The sequence below is a fragment of the Myodes glareolus genome, chromosome 21 (genome assembly GCF_982192425.1).
Source record: "Myodes glareolus chromosome 21, mMyoGla1.1, whole genome shotgun sequence".
Taxonomy (NCBI): Eukaryota; Metazoa; Chordata; class Mammalia; order Rodentia; family Cricetidae; genus Myodes; species Myodes glareolus.
In genome coordinates, this window is record NC_142046.1 from 21,275,276 (window position 1) to 21,296,150 (window position 20,875).

Consider the following 20,875-nt stretch of genomic DNA (forward strand, 5'->3'; position numbering starts at 1 on the left):
GGATATCAAAAAATGAAGGGGCGACGATAGTCTCGGCATCCGATGGCCAGCATCGAGAGGGAGTGGCTGACGACATGGCCTCCGCAGGACAGGGGTGTGGACGCCAATGGGAACCTAGGCTGCCGCTTCTGGATGCCACGGACATCGCCCCACCGGGGAGGGTCTGTTCGGGTTCGAGGAGCGCGAGGGCACCAGGGGACCTCTCAGGCTGCTGACCTGGGGAACCAGAGGCAGCGAAGGCTTTGGGCGGCGCCCCAGGGGCACGCAGAGGCTCACGCTGCCTAGAGCTGGGCACACGCAACTCGGCGTTCCCCGAGGACCGCCGCGGACTCCGGCGGGGGCGGCCGCGGGGGCGGGGTCTGTGGGGTCCGGGGGTGGGACCGACGCGGATTGGCTAGGCGCGGCCGCGTGACCGACCCCTTATAGGGCGTGGCGTAGGGCCGCGGCTCGGGTGCGGTAGCAGCTGGCGGGCGAGGTCCAGGCGGCTCGCTGCGGCTCGGCTAGGAGCCCCTGGCGCGCCGCGCCCTCGGTGCCGGGCCGCGGAGCCGGGGATGCTCGCGGCGCCCAGAAGTCATGGTCCGCTTCGGGGACGAGCTGAGTGGCCGCTATGGGGGCCCCGGCGGCGGGGAGCGGGCTCGGGGCGGCGGGGCCGGCGGGGCGGGTGGCCCGGGCCAAGGGGGTCTGCCGCCGGGCCAGCGGGTCCTGTACAAGCAGTCCATCGCGCAACGCGCACGGACCATGGCCCTGTACAACCCCATCCCAGTCAAGCAGAACTGCTTCACCGTCAACCGCTCGCTCTTCATCTTCAGCGAGGACAACGTCGTCCGCAAATACGCTAAGCGCATCACGGAGTGGCCATATCCTACGGGGGCCTGGCCGGTCGGGGACCGGCGGAGGTCAGGGGCTGGGGCGACGTCGGTGTCCGCGCGGCGGGTCCGGGAGGGGCGCCTGGGGCCTGGGCGGAGGCGCCCAGTGGCCATCTTTCTGGTGCTGGGAGGGGGTGCGACCCGGGAGAAGCGCGTCGCGGACCCCACGGGCCGGCGAGGAAGAGCGGGGCGGAGCCTCTGGGGCGGTCTCCGAGTGCGTGTGTGCGTGGTTTGGGTGTGCGCGTGTGTGGTCGTGGAGGCCACGACGGACTGGGTGCACGCTGGGCGGAGCCCCTTCTGACCTGGGGCTTGTCCCTTCGTGCACTTGGTCTTGGGGAGCCAGGTTGGGACACACAGCATGCAGCCGTCCTGGAGGACACGGGAGGGCGAATCCGAGTCTTGCAGGTGTGAGGGCCGTGTGGATGCGGGTCCTTGCGCGTGCTGACTGCAGGTGCCTGCGTTTGTGTGCGGGCATCGCTTGAGCCGGTGCTGCGCGTGCGTGTGTTCGGCATTCTTGGTACATTATGTTCACGTGCGGGTGTAGATACTTGTGGCTGTGTCTTTAGGTAAGGGCGTGCGCCTGCGCAGGGCCCGCTTCTGCTGCTCTGGGGGGCTACTGGAGGGCTCTCCGGTGGCGCTGGCGGGCTAAGCAAGGCAGCTGTCCGTGGTGCTGACGGCGTCGGAACTAGCGGAGGGGCTGGGCAACTGCAGAGGCCCCGCCTCTTGGCTGCCCCCAGAACTAGGGCGGGGAACTGAGAAGACTAGCCTTGATGGGGGGGAAGGTGGGTGTCGGCCAGCAGTACTCAGCCCTGGCTACTGCACTGCGCTGTCCTCATCTTCACTACCTCCGTAGCGCCTCCTAGCCAGTCCTTAACCCACACACGCCCTTCGAATACATGATCCTGGCCACCATCATAGCCAACTGCATTGTTCTGGCCCTGGAGCAGCACCTCCCTGATGGGGACAAGACTCCCATGTCTGAGCGCCTGGTGAGTGCTGGCTAAGGGTTTGGGGGGCTGGAAGCTTGGGTATTGGCAGGTTGTCTTATGTGTCTGAGCTGGACAGGCAGGACAGGGCTCTGTCCTGACTCCCTGTCCAGTGCCAGGAAACTGAGGTGGCCAGTTGAGCGTGATGAAAGACCAGGGAATCACTAGCTGGTGCCTTGTGTCTTTAGCTACCCCTACTCCCCAGATGGTTCATTTGGGCATACTGTGCTGGCCTTGACTTAAGGACCCAGTTCTAGACCTGGAATGAGGGAGGGGCATTTCTCATAGATATAATAAGAGTATCAGGCTTTATGGGTAGCCCTGTGGCCAGCTGACTACCTTTACTGCCATATTCTCTAAGGAAGCACTTCTTCCCAAATGTTTTGAATCCATATTCTCCTCTAGTGTCCTGCCAAGAGTTTCCTAGAACCCAGTGATGTTCATTCTGGGAACTTGAGGCCATACCTCTGGGATTATGACTCTCATGGAGCGGGAGGCAGGATCGAAGGCCAGCCTTCTGCACTCTGGAGGTTTGAGGGGCTAGTGCCATTTCACAGGTGAGGGCACAGCCACTGCTCTCTCCTGCTGCCCTTTTGCCTGGGCTTAGCATGTGCAGGGTATGACTGTGAGACTATAGTACTTCTTAGTACTTAGTGGGGGTCAGAAGGACCCTGGGGACCGAGCTCTCTAAGGAGAAGAGGCTGCTCCATTCTCTCTCCATTCTGGCTGTTGCTTCTCTGACTTCAGCTCAGATAAAGCAATGTGTAGCTTGGGACCTGGCATCCTCCTGAGCTCCAGTGTGGCCTGTCTTCCCATTCTCTTCTGAAGTTTGGCAGGGGAGGTGGCTCTGAGAAGGTGAACTTCATGACAACCTAAGAGGATGTTTAAGATGGCCACCTGGGGTTGAGGATCATCCTGGAGGACAGGAAAAGGCTAAGTGGCCTTAGAGAGTATAGGTTGGGAAGGAAGATTGCGAGTTAAGTCGCATTTCAAGGCAGAGGGTAAGTAATGGTCTCTGGACACTTCTGGTCATGTCCAGAATGGTTCCTCTGTTCCTTTGGGCCTCTGGCCTAGTATGAGCTCTGCTTACTCCATTCTTATGGTGAACAACCAATCCAGAGGCCAGAGAAGGGAGTGAACTTGGAGGTTTACCAGGTTGAGCATCTCCAGTGCCATAGGTCATGACCATATCTCTAGGGAACTCTGGCACATATGCCAAGAGGGTCACAGGCCAGACTGAGGTCAGCGCAAGGGGCCATGAACTTAGGCATCCTTTCACGGCCAAGTCTCGTGTTCAGCTTTCTGATTACCTGTGTCAGTGCAGCAGGTTTGCTTGGTGTTGATAAAGATGGGAATGGGAAGATGTAACTTTTGTGGCTAAGCTATTGGGAAAACAAGCAGTATATGCCACTTTGGGCCTATCCTGGAGCTCCAAAATGTTCTCGGCTAACCTCAGCCTTGCCTGTTGGCTCCGTCCTCAGGGGCTTTTAGGACGAACAAAAGACAGACGGGCTTGGAAACTAGAGCTTCTAGCTACCTAGCAGTAAGGGGCGGAGTGGTGTTGGGACCCCAGTGTTTCTAGACTCACTTGGGGTCGGCTTCCTCATCTTTGGGGCCCCTGCTTCTCCCTCACTTGTCCTCTATAGCTGCCCAAGCCTTTGTCTTGCAGCTCAGCCTTCTGGTCCCATCAGCCTCAGTCACGGGTCTGGCTTATGGGAGCTGGGCAGAAAAATCTAAGGGAGGACTTTCTTGCTAGTGGCCCTAGAATCTGGTCCGTTCTTCTCTTTTTGTCCATAAAGACATTGTGAGGTCAGTTTCTTCTTTGGTTCAGATAGTCAACAGTCCCTCCCCTTGAGGAACGAAGACCCTCCCAACTAAACTAGACCAGAAACCTTGAGGCCAAGACTAATGCATGCATTCCTTCAGGAGCTTCATCCCTGTCATGAGTCAGCATCAGGAGGCAGGACAGGGACACAGGGACATCATGGATGCTCAGTGGCCAGGCTCCTCGTTCTGCTCATACCTGCTGATAGTCACTTCCCTTTGCAAACTTCAGGGCCATCAGCCAGTCTTAGGGGCTGATTCCCTGCCGGCAGGAGAGGGAGGATCAAGCTCATGTGTTGGCAAGGCACGGGGCCCTTGAGGGTCATACTTCTTGGAGAGAGGCTCCAGCTGAAGAAGTTAGTTGGCCCATCTCATGTGGCAGCTCCTTGGAGCATGTAGGCCACATGTTCAGTCTCCCTTCATGGGGGCATGGTGTGTTTGAAGAGCAGTTTTTGCTGGAGCTGGTCCTAGGGGCCAGCCCTTGTGAGTGGACTCTGGAAGCCATCCTGCTTCCCGTCATTTCTTCCTATTTTTAAAGCAGCTGCCCCCAAGTGTAGCAACTGAATCATGCTAATCCTCCTTGTCCAGCTCCCTGAAGCTCTCTGCTCTCTTCCCCGTACACCTGGTGCTCCTATTGCTTTCTCCGTTTGTGGTCCTGTGACACCCTTCTCCCCAAGCTTCCTACTGCTTGCTCAGCTCTTGTCCTCCCCAGCATCGTACCTGGTAGGTGCTGGCTAAGAAGTGGACACGAGGATCTTATTAGACTCCCCGTCTCTATTCCTTTGGTCCTACTGTTTTCTCCAACAGCAATCTTTTCCCTAGACTCTAGCCCTAGAAACCTTTGTTGCCATGCCTTTGACAAGACTCCCTGAGCCTTGGTCTATCTGGGTTCCCGGGTTTGCTCCCACCTCCCAGTCTCATGCCTACTGCTGGGATGTAGGCCTAGCCTGTAAAGGGGCGCTGTCTTCTGGTCTTCCAATATTGTCACTGTAATATCCTTAATGCCGGAGCTTTGCTTTTCTTTATTCCCCCCATCAGAATTTGCATGTTCTGCTTGTCTATGTGTGTTGCATGTGCGAGTGAGTCCCAAAGTAAAGACTAAGGATGTCAAGCTTTCCAGGTAACCTGGCATAGTGACCAGAGCCTAGGGTCAGACCCAGGTGGCTGCTAGGGTTATATATGGTCTTGGGTCTAGCTACTCCCTCTCTGTGCATTTGTGCCCTTAGAAGGGAGAAGACCTGACTGTATAGAAAGAGTTGCTCTAGTTAATACAAGGACTTGGTTTAGAGGTATCCAAAATGAGCATCATCACTACCTTTTTTACCTCCTTGAGCAGAGTCTTCTCCATGATTCCAGCAGGACAGTCCTGGTACCCTGTGAATGGAGCGGAAGCTGGGATGACAGAGTAGAGACCTAAGGTCTCGTCAGCACGAGCAGAGCACTGCTGTCACATCAACAAATGGGAGATCCCATTGTTAGTCGTGTCAAGTGGTCACACTCAGGCTGGTGGGAGCAGTGCACCCTGGAGAAGCCTGAGGGTGCCTGGCAGGGTTAGCCGTGGGGTAGTAGGTGTGCCCAGACAGGGACTGCTGACTAGCCATTTTGCTGAGGGGACAGAGGTGAACACTGTCCTGTGCTCCTCCTCAGGATGACACGGAGCCTTATTTCATCGGGATCTTTTGCTTCGAGGCGGGGATCAAGATCATCGCACTGGGCTTCGTTTTCCACAAGGGCTCCTACCTTCGAAATGGCTGGAATGTCATGGACTTCGTGGTGGTTCTCACGGGGTAGGTGGGCCAAGCCCGAGTGCATTGGTGTGTGCTGCCCCACCGTAGGGCTGAAGTGGAAGAAATGTTCATGTTGGTACCCCATCCCCTGAGTGCAGTGCAGAGGTTAAAGAGGTCTCTGGTTATACCTCTGGACGAATGGCGATTGCTTCTCCCCACTCAACTTACTGGGCTCCCAAGTGAGACTCTCAGAGACATTGGGGTCTGTTCCCATCTGCTGTGCTCTGAGGACCATGCTGTGTTTGTACTGTGTTTTCCCAGAGGGCTCACTCCTAGGCCTATCAGGAGGAGCCTGATTACAGACCCTAAAAGCAAGGCAGACACTATGGGCATAGGGTCCTGGGCACTATGGATGGTGTGACCAGCAAGTGAGGTGCTTCTTCAGAAGGCTCCTACCCATCTGTGATCTTGAGGAGCAGTTGATATCTGGGCCATTTCCCGTCTGAGAAGCTACCTGGGACGTCTCCCTGATAGCTCTGTGCCACCCACTGTGTGAGGCTGAGTACGTGATCCTGGTTCTCGCCCTGGCAACGTTTCTGTTTTTAGATTTATTCAATGTATGAGTGTTTTGCTTGCATGTATGTATGTGTACCACATGTATGCCTGGTGCCCTCGGAGGTCAGAAGAGGGCATCAGGTCCCCTGGAACTGGAGTTACTATGTGGGTGCTGGAAACTGAATCTGGGTTCTCAGCAAGAACCACAAGTGCTCTTAGCTGCTGAGCCATCTCTCCAGTCTCTCTGCCCCTGAGTGTGTTTATTTACAATGTATACCTGCTGCTTCCTGTCCATCAGTCCTTCCATACAGTGACCAGATTAAAATTCTCAACTGCCCAGGAGCTTCAGGAAGTCGGTGTGTGGCCCATCTCTTAACCATCTCAGTTTGATTTGTTTGCCTAATGGGCATTGCACATTCTTCTTCTGTTTTTCTAGTGTAGGCTGTGGACTGAGGAACTCCTGTGTGGGGGGCAGAGGCCGTGGTTGGGATGGGGGCGACTCACACAGAGCCTGTGGCTTTCCCAGAGCCTCTGTCCAGGCCTAGGGGTTGCAGTGTCATTTTCCGTAGGGCCTTGTGGTTGGCGATTAAGTGCCAAGAACAGGGCATAGGGAGCTATCACGGTTTTTAAAATGGGAGCTGGTGTGGTTCCATCTCTGCCCTCTGACCTCCATGGAGGCCTGGTACATGTAGGTGTGTGTAGGAAGGGGTTGAGCGTCAGGAAGGAGGTGTCTGGGAAGCCTGGGTCTGGGGCTCCCTGGAGTTGAGGAATAAAGGAAGTCAGGTTAAGACCTCTGGGCTCCTAGGTAAGACCCGCAGAGACATGGGTGACAAAGGCTCCCCGTTTGTGCTGTAGCTTCTGTCATGAGGCTGGGGAAGGTGGAAGGTTTTGTCTTCTAGAGTTATCTGGTATTCCCAAGGAATTTAGTATAATGGTGGCCTCAGTGCCGTGTGTGATCTCTGCCCACGTCTGCGGGTTGCTCCTTGTTCTAAAGTGGGAGTGTGTTTACAGAAAGCCCTCTGTAGCTTTATGGACACTTGCTTTCCACCAAAGACACAAATGAAGGATCACGAGGGGTTGGTAACAAGTGTGGCCCCTGTGGGTCGGGTGTTCCCCACGTCCAGGCTACCACCTGGGGCATCCGGGAGTAGCTACAGCTGTTTACACTTCTCTTTCCCTTGAGATCAAGTCCCCGAAGACAAGAATGGCGTCTTATTTTTCAGAGTGTCCCCTGAGCCTATCTTGGGGCTGCCATCCAGGAGGGGACAGTGAGTGGTGGCAAAACGGATGGATGTTGAGGGGAGAGGCTGGCAAGGGATGCTGGACCCCGCTACTAGAATCTGCCACCCAAGGAGTAGGGTGCCCGGAAACAAGGAGGCAAGGAGGGAGACCAGAGCTCCCTGTCCCACCCCATCCTTACCTATAGAACCCCTGGATCCTAGGAGAGGCCTGAGTTTGGGGGATGCAGCCCATTGCTGGGTGGGACAGGAATGTTAACCTTCCCCCCAAAGGAAGGCAAGACTGTCTCGTTCTAGTCTTGGAGATCCCCCTTGTCCATGTTCTGTTTACCCCTTTTCCCTTTCTGCCTCTTTGTACAGCTGTCTTTTCTTCCCTTCCACTCCCTACCCTTTCTGTTTCCCTCACTCTCCTGTCTCCTCCCCTCTCAGTCTCTTGCTTCATGTCTCCGCCCTTGCCCTCCGTGTCTACGGGAAAGCCGGCACTGCTGTTGTGGTTTTAGGTTTCTCCCCGTGAGGTGGTGCCAACCCCAGGTGGGAGGGTGATCCGTGTCTCGTGGAGGCCCGCACACAGGACCAGAGCCACACTCAGCTGCTCTGATGCTCCTATAGGACAGAGTCACAAGGACCCGAGTGTGTCTGTGTTTATGGGAGGCTTTGGTGGAAAACCCAGGGAAGAGCCCATCTCTAACCCTTCTGAGCTGAGGTCCCAGTGGTAGGGTCTATGTGGGGGTGTGGCACGTTCTTGTTATTTTGTTGTTTTAATTAGGCTTTGTTTAATTGGTGCTTAGAGGGTTCGAGGCCCAGAGGGGAGAGGCAGACAGCACCCTGGCCTGTTGCCTAGTGAAGCCAGGCATATCCCCAGTGGCCAGCAGGGGTCTCTCTGCTCCTGATGCTGGTTGTGAGAGATGCCTGGGTCGTGGTAGGGTAGAGAGTTGTGAGCCACCACCCTATTCATAGATAAGATAACAGGCTGGGTGCCTGTTGCTGTCTGCCTTCCTTCCTTCTCCGGTGTCTTGTTATCTGCACCAGTGGATATGGTACAAGGGCTGTAATCGACTAGGTGCGCTGGTCACTTGCTGCTCTCTCTGAGGCAAAGATGTGATCTGGTTGTAGATCTGTGTAAGTCACAGGGATGCTTCTGGGAGCCTGGGGATTATGAGAGATGGTGTATGGGCTTGTGCTCATTGAGTCTGGCCCCTCAGTTATGACTTCCTGTTTCCCACTGGACTAGCCCAGACTGTAGTCCCTTGGTAGGGTGGGGATAAGTGCCTAAATCTCCTAATATGAGCTCTGCCTCACTGCTAGGAGAAGGGTTCCCTTCCTGGTCCTACAGCTTCCCTGCCCACCTCCTTTTCCACAGACACTTTTTTCTGCATTCTAGGATGAGCAGGGCCCAGAAGTGCCCGGATAGGAGCCCTAGTTGGAAAATGATAGTAAGTGTCACCGCCCCAGTGCTGCCAGGGGCCTCCTGAGAGCTACGTCCTGCTCCTCTCCTGCCTGTTTATCCCGTGCCCATGGGCATCATGTCCACCTGCAGCTCTGTTCATCTTCCTGAGCATCTGGGCTTCTCGCCTGCTCACTCTGCTCCCGCCACTCACCATTCATCACTTACGTCCTCGGCATTTGCCAGATGGTGTGAACATGGGGACAGAGCCACAGAGTCCCTTCCGGCGAGTGGTGTCCAAAGTGGCAGGCATCCTTCCCAGCCTGTTTCTCGTCAGTATACGTAATCTCATGCCTGGGTGGTGCTTACATATGCTGCTCTGCCTCCGAGACTGTAGCCAGGGCAGGTCTGCACCTTGGCTAGACCACAGTGCTTCTTGGCACGAACCAGCTCAACATGTTATGGAAGGGCTGGATAATCTTGATCTCGGTGGGAAAGTGGGTAAGGAGTACATAGGGCAAACTTTGTATAGGCAGTCAGGGAAGGCCTCAGGTTTGGGAGGGCATGAATGGGCTTCAAGGCTTAAGGGTATAAGCTACTTGATTTGTGGGGAGAGCTGTGGCTATGGTCCTGACCAAGAGTATAGAAAGACCAGACAGGATCACCAGGAACCAGAGAAGCTGTCTCGGACTGTACCCTGGTTCCTATACCTATGAGCTGCTTGGGCAAGGAGGTGATGGAGACCCAGGGGAACACTTGTGTGCAGCCAGGGATTCAGGAGGAGCATGCTCTGTACTACAAAGCCGACGTCGGAGGGAAACGTGTGATGTGGCCTGAAGTGGATTAGGTGTGTGTGGGAGCGAGAGGCATGGGGGCCTTAGGGTGGGACCTGTTAGTAATGCTCATTGTTTAAGGTGCTTCTCAGCAAAGCAGGAGAGAGAAAGCTGCGTACTGTGGGTAGAGGAGAGAGGCCCAGAGTGGCTGCGTTAGGCTAGGAACTAACAGCCTACCCGAGCATTGGTGGGGGTCCGGGAGAAACTGCTGCAGCTGGAGAAGGCCAGCCCCAGAGTCTCGAGTGAAGACATGCCCAGGGGCCCGGCCAGTGTGTTGGTCTCTCCAATGGAAATGAGTGTCTGGGGGCTGAAGATGGGCGTGCTTAGGTGGGCAGGAGTGATGGGGATGGCTGGAGTCTTCACAGACTGAATCTGAAAGCAAGTGCGTCGGCTGGGATGTGTGAAGATGAGTGGAGGGCTATGGAGACAGAGATGGAGACAAATGTAGGGCAGAGCAAGGAGGGGTGCAGAGAGAGGGAGAGCAAGCGAGTGCGTGGGGCCCCTAGAGCTCCCCTCGCCAGCGCCAGCCTTCCTTCCCAGCTGCCCTCCTCCATTGCCTGCTCATCGCCTTGCTTGGTCGCCTGGAAGGTAAAATTGCTGGAGACGCCTCTTGCCTTCTACTCTGTTTAGGTTTCTTAGGACTCAGGAGTACTCCAATAGGTTTCTTGCCCTTCTGCAGGCCATGTTTTTTTCTGGATATATGAACAGACTGTCCATTTGCCCTTGGGGAGGGGAAGGCTCGCAGTCACTAATGGGAAATTCTGTCGCTGGTGTCAGGAGGTCCTTGAGAGACAGTTTTGGTGGATGGTGGGGGGCAGGACAGGGTCATGGTCTGGGTATAGGGCAGTTGAGTTGGGTTTACACTGGGCACAGGGAAGAAAGCAGACAATTGAGACTGAGGGTACTGGGGGCAGCAGCAGCCTGGGCAGAGACTCCAGAGAGTTCAAGTGTTGTACCGAGAAGGCAGAGTCTCCAGGAACCTCTGGCATCTTCCAGATCCAGCACTCATTTCCCAGGCTGCTATCTTTTCCGTGTTCCCTATGGCAGCCATCGTTCTTCTCCCACCCCACACCCACCTCGTCACTGCCTCCTCTCTTCCAGGACCCCTAGAGGACCCTGCTATGGCCTTTGGCCTGGAGGTCTTCAATTCATAGGTAACAGGGACCTCTGTTGTGGCCTAGCCTGCTGCTTCCCCTAATGGCCTATGGAGACACACAGAGAAACATGTCTTGGCGCAGACAGGTGGCTCCCTGGGGGACATTTCCAACCACAGCTTCTCATTTTACTTCACATTAAGCAGAGATTCCTTTCCAGGACGTGTGATTAGAGCCCAGGCTCCTCCCTCCGGATTCATCTCCTGTGGGAAGAGGAGAGGAGTGTGGGCTGCCTCGTGGGAGGGAAGGTGGACGGTGAGCTCAGAGTCGGGCACGGTCACCACAGACTCTGAACCTACTGCCAGTGTCTAATAGCTTTTAGGGCACAAGGATGTAGCCTGATTTGGGAGGTGCTCCCTGGGGGCTGGGGAGGCACAAGGCAGTTAGGGACAGAAGAAATAGATGAGCACATGGATATCTGCCCCAAGGCAAGGGGACAGTGCTTAGGGATACTGTGCCTGCGGGCAAGCGGCTCAAGACAGATAGCTAAAGCCAGCTCCACACAGGGGGCTGTTCTGTAGCTCCCCAGTGTTTAACTGGGACTCTGCTGAGGGATAGCCTCTGTGCTGCCCAGGTTGAGATTCGTTGGACTCCCTTTCCCTTCCTACATCCTGATTATTTACTGCCCCAAATGTGGCTAGAGTTAGGAGTTCAGGAGTTCTGTTTTGAGAAGTAGCCTCTGCAGCCGCATGGAGGAAACCTTTGATCCCTGTCTTCTGAGATCAGGGTTAAGGTTTTCTAGGTAGTATCCTTGGGTTTTGCAACCCTTCCTGGCCCTGTGGCATCTGGGAACTTGCCAGGACATGGGGATCTCCCCAGCCCCCGCCACGTACAGCAAAGCCTCTGCCCCGAGCAGCTCTGTGAATGTGGGCACCGGGTGAGGGGTGGTGACACTGGTTCAGCACTGGTGTTCATATCTCAGATGGCCTTCCTGATAGTGGCCTCACACTGGCCTCATGTCCCTCTGACAGCTCTAGAGTCCTCTGCCGGTTACGTAAAGTCCCAGGGATGCCCTGCTCTGATGAGTGGCGCCCAGCCTCCCTCCTTGGCACACACCCCTGCAAGTGGGTATTTATAGAGGACCCAGCTCACTCTCTTCTCTGTCTCCTACTTCCCCCAACTTTTCCCTTTGCTTCAGGACTCTGTACTTCTGGATCATGGAATAGAACCAGGCCCTTCTCTGGGACAATTCCCATTGACTTGTGTTCAGGGGTTCAGGCTCCTCCCTGGTCGTAGGCAGGTGGGAATCCCCAGTCCCCTCAATGAAGTAGCTTCAAGCTCTCATCCTGTCAGGTACTTCTAGGGTCTAAGAGTCCTTGTGTGTTTCTGGGTTAGGAGCAGCCCCTGGGGGAAACTGATTGTACAATCTACCTTATATGAAAGCAGAGTGGGGTCTTCTTGATGAGTGGGGGCTGGTTGGGGTGCAGACCTTGACCCTGTGGCCCTCAGTGGGTGCCCAGAGGCCCACCTTCCTCTGGGCCAGACCACAGGTGAGTGTGGGGGAAGCATTCCTGAAGTCCACTAACCACTGACTCATGGCAGAAAGTGTCCATAATCCCCAATAGCCCAGACCCCTGACTCCAGGGTCTAGGAGTGGGATATGCTTCTAATTGCTTCTTGCAGTTGCTGGCCACCACCTTCCAATACCCCAGCCATAAGAAGGGGCAGAGAACAGGAATCCCAGTCCCTAGGGACACACACCCACCTGTCCCTTGTACTTCCACAAACTGTGCCTTTAGACTTGGGTAGATTTTGGGCTAAGACACCCCTAAATCTAGTCTCCACGGCCTTTCAGATTATTCAGAATAAAGCCCAGAAGTTTCTTCATGGTCAGCACCCTGGGTGGTCAGTCAAGAGACTTGCCTGTGCCCACCTGATCCCTTTGCACCTGACCACTGCAGCTCAGAGATCAAGAAGTGAAACCTTTTCATACAACATCCCAGGGAGAGAAAGAGACATGCATGTGCAAAACTGAGCGCAGTTGGTGCCCAGACTGCTGAGGGACCATAGTCCAGCCTGGCAAGGTCTACAGAGCTCAGGACACAGAGTGGACCCAAGGTTCTGGAAATGCCACTGTGAGCTCTGGACAACAGTGTAGGGCCAGGGAGCTGGTCCTGTAGCATCCAGCGAGGGCCTGGCACAAGGTGTCAGACAAAGGAGTAAGGGTCTGGTACAGCCTGTACCTCACTTGGGGTACTCATTTCCAGCCTGGCCCAGTAGCTGGTGGCTGTAGGTCTGGTCAGGGTTTCGAGATGGGCTCTAAGTTAGTTGTTACCATTTAGGACGGAGGGGCCTTGTGAACTCCCAAGTTTCCATCTTGAATAGACACCCCAGTTCCACCTGGTGAGCCTGTCTGGCTCACTGACATTGCTCTGTCCTAATTGGCAGGTCCTCGATAGGCTCAGGCATGGGTGTCCAGGCCAGTGATATTATAACCCAGGGCAGCTGGTCCTGCGTCCTGTGGCTATACCCCCACAGATGTCACAGGAGTTTAAGTTCACACCCAGCAAGGGTGGCACTTGAGAGCAAAGAGAAACACACTCATTGGCGTCTCTCCTCCCTCCTCACACCGAAGCCCAGAGCTGTGATCCACACCGAGGTGCGAATGATTGCTAATGGTGTCTGTCTGTTACTAGGCTTGGAGCTAGTCCCTGGACCGAGAGCAGGGTGGCAGGCAGGCCTCCTGCTCACCCTCGATTCCCTAATCAGGGGGCTCGGGAGCTTCCTAGTTCCTGGGCTTCTATAGCTGCTGGAGTAGAAAGAGGCTCTTCACTGTGCTGCTGTGGACGCTGTTGTAGCTTCCTCTTCACTGTGCTGCTGTGGACGCTGTTGTAGCTTCCTCTGGTTGGCCTGTTTTACACTCCACCATTTAGCCGGGCAGAGTTCCAACAGGCCACATAGCTACACCTGCCATTAACTCGTGACACTTAATCTCTGCCTGCCTTCTCCCCTCACGACTGCCATCCCCTTTGTCGTTTCGGGTCTGGGGTGGTAGGGTTCAGACTAGAGTTCACATCACACCATCACAGAGTCCATCTGCGGGACTGGCCCTATGCCCTGGTTGGCCTACGAGGCAGTGCTGGGGCCCATTTGGAATGGGACTTGTACTATATCACCACTCTCTCTTCCCCAGTGTTGGCCTTAGTCATCCATTCTCGCCCCACCAGGGCCGTCGTGTGTGTGTGTGTGTGTGTGTGTGTGTGTGTGTGTGTGTGTAAAGGCAGGTATAACACAGTCCCACACAGACTGGACAGCTTTTACTCAACTGTAACCTTGCCTGTTCTGGGAGCTGGAAACCGAGGTTCCTGGTTTTAAGGTGAGTACCAGAGGATGTGATTATGGGTGGGATACAGCTCTAGGCCCAGTTGTCTTGTGACCCCTTGCCATCCTGGGCTGGCCTGCTCTTCTTGTGCCCTGAGACTCTAGCTAAACATTGTGGAATGCTGCCTCACTCCCAGCCTGAGGCCTCTCCTCACGCGCTTCTCGCGTTTTCCTCCCATTGGCCATGGACCCTGACAACACAGCACCCAGAAGAGGCTGAGGATGAGAGTGAGGAAGGTGACGGGATGTGTGGTCTGAGGGCAGTGTGTTGTCTAACGTGGAGTCCCTGGTCTACCTCTTCTCAACGTCGGTCTCAGACCCTAGCTCAGGAAGTACAGTTGCTCCCTGGTGGAGAGGAGGCCAGAGCTGCCTTGTCTGCCTGCAGACCTAATCAGTACAGGGGAGGTGGGGCCAGAGGTTTTAACTGGGAGTGGTGGACATGCAGGTTTCCACGGACTCACCAGACTCACACTGGTGCACACTGGTAGGATCAGGGCCAGGAGTGTAAGGGATGTGGGCCAGTGGACCAGGCAGATCAATGGACTGGGCACTGAGCTCCGGAAATTAACACCACCTTTTTAAAAAAAGGTCAGGTTTTGATTTTGAGCCAACTGTAGTATGGAGGGAGTATCGCATCCTTCCTCAGGTTTCCAAGTGACAAGAGCAATACAGTGCCACAGCCAGGACACTGAGCCTCCCATTCCCGGCGGGAGCTCTCCTGGGGCCCTTTTGTAGCTCTACAGATTTCTAGATTATCACCCACCCTGACCCTGAGTCCTGAAAATTCTCTCATTCTCTCTCTCTCTCTCTCTCTTTCTCTCTCTCTCTCTCTCTCTCTTTATATTTCTATATTTCACTAATCCTTTCTATATTTCTATATTTATTTCTATATTTCACTAATCCTTTATTTCTATATTTATTTATTTCTATATTTCACTAATCCTTTCTATATTTCTGGGTTTGTTGTTGTTGTTTTAAGAATATTATGTGAGTGGTATATGCCTTCAGGATTCCTCTCCCCCACCGGGCACAGTCTTTTGCAGGTGATGTGGCAAGGGCAGTTTGCTTCTTATAGTGCTAATTTCAGGCATGCCTCAAAGATGTTGCCATGTGGTTCGCATCTACTACCATGAAATACATTTTGCAATAAAGCAAGTCAGGACTTTTTATTGCCACAATGCATATAAAGCTATACATTTTATCTGCTGTATTAACCGCAACAATATTATATCTAACATGTGCATTCCTTACTTTAAAAAGTGCTTTATTGCCGACAGTGTTAACCATCTTGAGCCTTTCTGTTGAGGGATCTTTTTGTTGATGTCAGCTGCCAAAGAAAGTGGCGCCTGGCAGTTTGCTAAGACAACAGTCAAGTTGGCCTTCCGGCAAACTCTTCATATACTTCTCTTCCGTCTCCGGTGCTGTTTGATAGCACGCTATCCACAGCGGAACTTATTTCAAAATTGTGGCTAGTCCTCTTAGGTCGCCACTGCTCTGCCAACCAATTCATGAGGTGCTGGGAACTGTAAACCATAGTGTCCTCACCAGGGGCAGATTCCACTTCAGGAAGCGATTCCGTACATCCGATGTTTGCTCCTGAGATGACAGTGACTCAGATGACTTTTCAGGACCACTCCGAACTCTAGGTTTCTTGCTCTTATCCCCTGTGAGAGTCTTTAGACCCCCCAAGCCCTCCATCCATGTTAACATCCTCTTCCAATCCGTGTGCGTTGGTGTTTTGATTTGACCCACCCCGAGTTACCAGTGTTCCTGCCACTTAGCTCAGTGAGCCCTCAGACGCGGTAATGTTTGCTTTCCCAGATTTATCAGGAGACTAAGTTGGAATTATGTCTCCCATTTGTGAGCTATGGAATGGCTGTTGTGTTAGCCGGCTCGCAAACAACACCCGTCTCCTTTAAGACCCACATCCCAGCTCTTTAGTGACCAGGTACATTGTCATTGGACAGTGCTGGTTAACAGAAACCTTGTCTCTGAGCAGTGAGCCTCCGCAGTGGGCCCAATGTTCAACAACACATACTTAGGTGTGGGATCATTCAAGATCTGTTCGTTTACAACGCAGAATAGACTTAGGATAATTTGTGAGGCCCAAGCATTTCCGGACGGCAAATGAGCAGTGGCTTCCACTTGCCTTTCTGTCTGCATCAGTACCTGGTGGAGTCAGCTGGTCCATCCTTCTACCTGGGACAGTTGTCAGTGGCTTCTTCCTCCAAGAAATACTGCTCCGGTACTGCAAATCTGTTTTAAAGAAGCCAGCTCCCTCAGCTCCTTCAGCTGGGCCGTCGCAGGAACTTCAACACCTGCTGCTGCCCCTGACTTGTGTGTTCCAGCCTTGGCCTTGCGGACGTGAAGAGAGTTGGACTCTGCTGAGTTAGATGTTGGCTTAAGGAGCTGTGGTGGTTAGGTGATTTCTACAGACCGCTAACTCTTTATCCCTGTCAGCAGTAGGCCAGTAGCTTTCCCTTATACGAATGTCATTGGACTTCCGGAATGTTCATTTTGATCTATAACTTGGCTATTTGGAGTAAGAGGCCACTTAGTCCCTCTCAGCTTCTGATAGCCTCCCTCTCTCTGCCTCCTCCTCATTCACAGCTTCTCTGTAAGGAAAGAGATAGACGAGTCTTCTTTTCACTTGGACACTCTGAGGCCATTGTATGGCTATTGCTAACCTGAATATTGTTGTGTCTCAGATTAGAGAGGCCCAAGGCAAGAGGGAAGATGGGGAATTTTCTGATTTGGGAAGCGATCATATAACATTTCTTAAGTTCCTTGTTTTATGTGTGTAATTATGCGTCTTATGATAAATGTTGCTCTCAAGTATAGTAAAAGTGTCAGATATCAATCAGCTCACAAGAGTGGAGCTGTATCCTTTATGTTGGACATTATGATACAGAGCATCCGTAATGACTTACTTGAGACCCTCTTTGGGTAGATCTGTTAGTTCCTTTCCTTGTGAGAATTGGAAGGAGGCTTACAGGATCCCTTTCCCCACCCACCCCACATGCTATTCATTCATATTATATATAATATATATAAGTGACATATATGTATATATATGTCACTTATAGCTATCCATAGTTGCCAGGGGCACTTCCTGGTGGCGTAGCCACCTCTGAGTTGCCCACATTTCTACATTTCTGTACGTAACCCCAGCAAACTCATTGCTTATCAGGCCAGACTTTGGTTTGTTGGTGTCCTATCCAGGGCAAATAGATGTTTTTATATCTTCCCATGAAAAATCGTGAAAAACAGGTCACTCTAGCAAATCAGTGAGAACGTTTAGAATACCGCAATAGTTACTAAGTTGTGGCAAAAGCCAAAAGCAAGAAAACGGCGTTGGAGAAGTGACTCAGTACTTGATGGACACGGTTTATAAGAGCACTGTCTGATGCGCAGTAAAGCCAAAGACAGACCAAGGAGTCTGGTTTATTGCTGTGTTTACATCGCCCGGCGGTGTGCAGAGATCTCCGTCTTTGTTGGCTCATTGGGGCTGTCATTATTTCTGTTTACCTGTCCTCACATGCTGTATCGAGATTATCGCCGTTTGTGTTTCCTAATGACAGTGACAGTAGACATCTAGTATCAAGCACTCCAGCTAGAGCTGAGCTGAGGAGGTAGCTCAGCGAAGGAGTACTTGCCTGTCACGTCTGAAAGCCTGACCTCGGTGTCCATTATCATAAAAACCAAACAGACGAAACCCAGCAAACCGTATAGAGACTCAGCTCATGGGCTAGGGCTCAACAGGTGGCAGAGCACTATAGCTGTCTTTGTATTTTAAAAAATTTAAATCATGTGTGTGCGTGTGTGTGTGCATGTGTGCATGGCAGTGTGTGTGAAGGTCAGCGGATAGTTTGCGGCAGTTTCTTCCCTCCTACTGTGTGGGTCCTGAGGACTGAACTTTTCATCAGGCCTGGCAGCAAGTGGCTGAGCCGCTGAGCCATCTTGTGGGTGCTCTATCTTTTAAAAATTAAATTAAAAAAGTTTTTGTACTGTGGGTTCTGCGAGTAGATACAAGCTTTTATAAATTAAATTTGGAAATGTTCTCTTTTCTAGAAGTCACTACATCAAAATGACAGCTCTTGAAATGTTCAGTGGATTTCTGGAGTGAATCCATCTCTAATACTGGAGATTTATTTTTTGGGGAGTTTTAAAAATTTAAGATCCCATTTCTTGCATTGTCATGGGGATATTCAAATGATGCGTTTCATACTGGGTGGGTTGTAACAGCTTGTGTTCTTTTGGGAGAAGTTCCTCTAGTCTGAGGTCTCAAGAGTGGCAGCTTCTGTAGGAGCCCTTACCCTGCAGGGCTTGTAATTTTCGGCCATTCTCATTCCGTAGATGGGTAACCGGCATCTGCCCTTTTGTTTTCGTTTGCCAGTGTGGTTAGAGGTTAGTCTCAAAGATGACTAAACTCTGATTTTTGATCATGATGTTTGAAAACCTGTTCTGCTCTTATGTTGTTACCTTCATTCTGTTTTCTTTAAGCTCATTCTACTTTTTCCCAGTTTCTGCATTGAGAATTTAGGCTGGTGGCTTGAGATGTTTGGCCTTTTTAAGTGTGTGTGTGTGTGTGTGTGTGTGTGTGTGTGTGTGTGTGTGTGTATATATATATATATATATATATATATTCAGTGCTATACACTTGCCAACTATCGTTGCCTTAGCTGCCCACCATTTATTTTGATATACTGTATTGTATTGTCTGTTTAACTCGGGGCTGTGTTATTGGATGTTGCTTTTGATTTCTGCTGTGACTTAGGCGTTGTTCAGAGGTGCGCTCGGTGTCCAAGGGCTTGGAGATTTCCCAGACTCTTGTCACTTCTGTTTTGACTCCTTTGTGGTCAGAGAGTACACTCAGAATGATTTCAGTTTTACAATTTTGTTAAGCTTTCTTCTGGGGACACATTTGATTTATGTTGTTATCTGCTCCTGTGGATACTTGAGAAGATTGTGTATTATGTCATGTGTAACGTTCCTCAGCATCTCCTCCTGATGGTTGCTTTATTCTGGAAATTATTGTCATTTTTTTGTCTTCGTGAAAGTGGCATTGGAGTCTTCAGTTCTCATTTTGAGCTTGTGTTTCTCCCTTCCAGCTTACTAGTTTTTTTCTTTTTTCTGTTTTGCGGCTCTGTGGATTGGTGGACATACTGCTTTGGTTTAGAATCAGTGGTTCTCAACCTGTGGGTCTCAACTCCTTTAGCAAGTTTCTATCTCCAAAAAGATTTACATTACAATTCCTAGCAGTAGTAAAATATTTTTTTTTTTTTTTGGCTGGGGAACACCACAACATGAGGAACTGTATTAAAGGGTCCCAGCATTAGGAAGGCTGAGCACCACTGGACGCTTTACATGTCTGTGCCCACTTAAAATTCACGTTGAATTTAATCTCTTAGGCAACCATATTAAGAGGTGGGACCTTTCACAGGCAATGACAGGTGAGGACGCCACCTTCATGGGTGGCCTTGCTGACATTTTGGCTCTGTGGGGATGCAGATGTGGCCCTTCACAGACAGCCATTGTGGACTTTCTAGTCCCCAGACCCTTTAGACACATAAACCTCTGTCATTTCTGAGTTTGTGAATATTGGTCTCGGGTGTTTCGTTACAGTAGCACAAACGGCAGGTGAATGAAAAGGTAAGTGAAAAGGAGGGACATGACTGTTCCTAGGTATGGCCGAGGAGAAAGTCTATTGTAGATAAAGGAGACATCTGAGAGTCCAGAGTGGACGACCCTGAGCCGTGTGAGGAGAGGACGGAGGGGAAAAGAAAGGGGAGGAAGGGGAACCAGGTCCAGAGACCAAGAGGGCAAAAGGTAAAAAAGGGAAGAGCCTCTGGGGGAAGGGCAAGCTGGAGAGTTGGGGGAAGAGGGAGGGGCCTTGTGATGGGTAGGGACTGTGGAATGCCAGGTTCGATTTGATATGCTAAATAGGCACCTCAGCATTTTGTCCCAGGGTTTGAGACTTAAGAGCAGGACCTTTATGTGTAGAATCACCATGTAGTATTGGTAGGTACTGGCAATATTTGGTTCTGAAGTCTGCTTTTTTTCTCCCCCTGATAGCTACTGCTGCCTTTTTTTGGGTAGTATTTACATGATGTTTCTTTTTAAACCTTTTATGTTCAACCTGCCTATTCATTTATATAAAATGATTTTAATTAACTACTTTTAGGTTTATTTTTATTTATGTGCATGTGTATGTCTGTATGTGCATATGCCACGTGTGCAGGTGCCCAAGGAGGCCAGAAGGGGTCATTGGATCCCCAGAAGTTACAGGCAGCTGTGCGTGCAGCTGTCTAAGTGGTGGCGTGTGGGTGCAAGGCTTGCCCTGCCTTCTGAGGGTATTCGCTAATTTACAGGAGAAATCCTGCCATCACTACATTCTGCTTACAGTTGCCCTAAGTATTTCTTGTGTTTATATTTAGAAGTAAGTTAGTGAGTCCAAGTAAGTTGACTTTTGGTTCAGCCACCAAATATATCTCACAGAACTCAGAGGGAGAAGCAAACTGTGTTTCCCCCACTCACATGGTGTCCTGATTTCCCTTGCGTTCCTGAAGGACATTTTTTTGCAGTTGACAGTTCTTTTCTTTCAACCTCTGAAAGTTACCACTTCCTTCTGTCCTGTGTGGTTTGCAATGTGAAATCAGTTCCTGAATCGCTTTCCATTATCATCAAGATGTGCTTTTCTGTCTACTTTTAAGACTTTTTAAGATTTTCTGGAGGGTTACTGTGTTGTGTTTTGTTTGGAATACCTATGAATTGGTCCCGTTCAGAGTTTATTCAGCATCTTGAGTCTGATGGTTTATGTGTCTTTCATATATTTCAGACATTATATTTTTGAGTACTGTTCAGCCTGTTAGACCTGAGAATCACAAGAGAAAGACCAACTCCATGATTTTTGAGCTAAATTTGAAGCAAGCGTTAAATACTGGCCAGGATGATGGGCTCTGGCCAGGACTATTCCAGGGTTCCCAG

The 20,875-nt window shown here is 51.7% G+C and overlaps 1 protein-coding gene across 4 annotated transcripts in view; it reads left to right on the forward strand.

Annotated features, from left to right (window-relative positions):
* Positions 1–496: 496 nt before the first annotated feature.
* Positions 497–20,875, forward strand: part of Cacna1b (calcium voltage-gated channel subunit alpha1 B) — a 162,143-nt gene continuing 141,764 nt past the window's right edge. Inside the window, exons 1-3 of one of the 4 annotated variants that reach the window (XM_087899911.1) lie at positions 497–857; positions 1,750–1,855; positions 5,324–5,463. In XM_087899911.1, coding sequence (XP_087756037.1) covers positions 574–857; positions 1,750–1,855; positions 5,324–5,463 — 530 coding nt within the window. In that variant the 5' untranslated portion in view covers positions 497–573. Of the gene's footprint in view, positions 858–1,605; positions 1,856–5,323; positions 5,464–20,875 lie in introns of those variants that run through there. The other 3 variants (XM_087899910.1, XM_087899909.1, XM_085681213.2) reach the window with 3 other exon arrangements.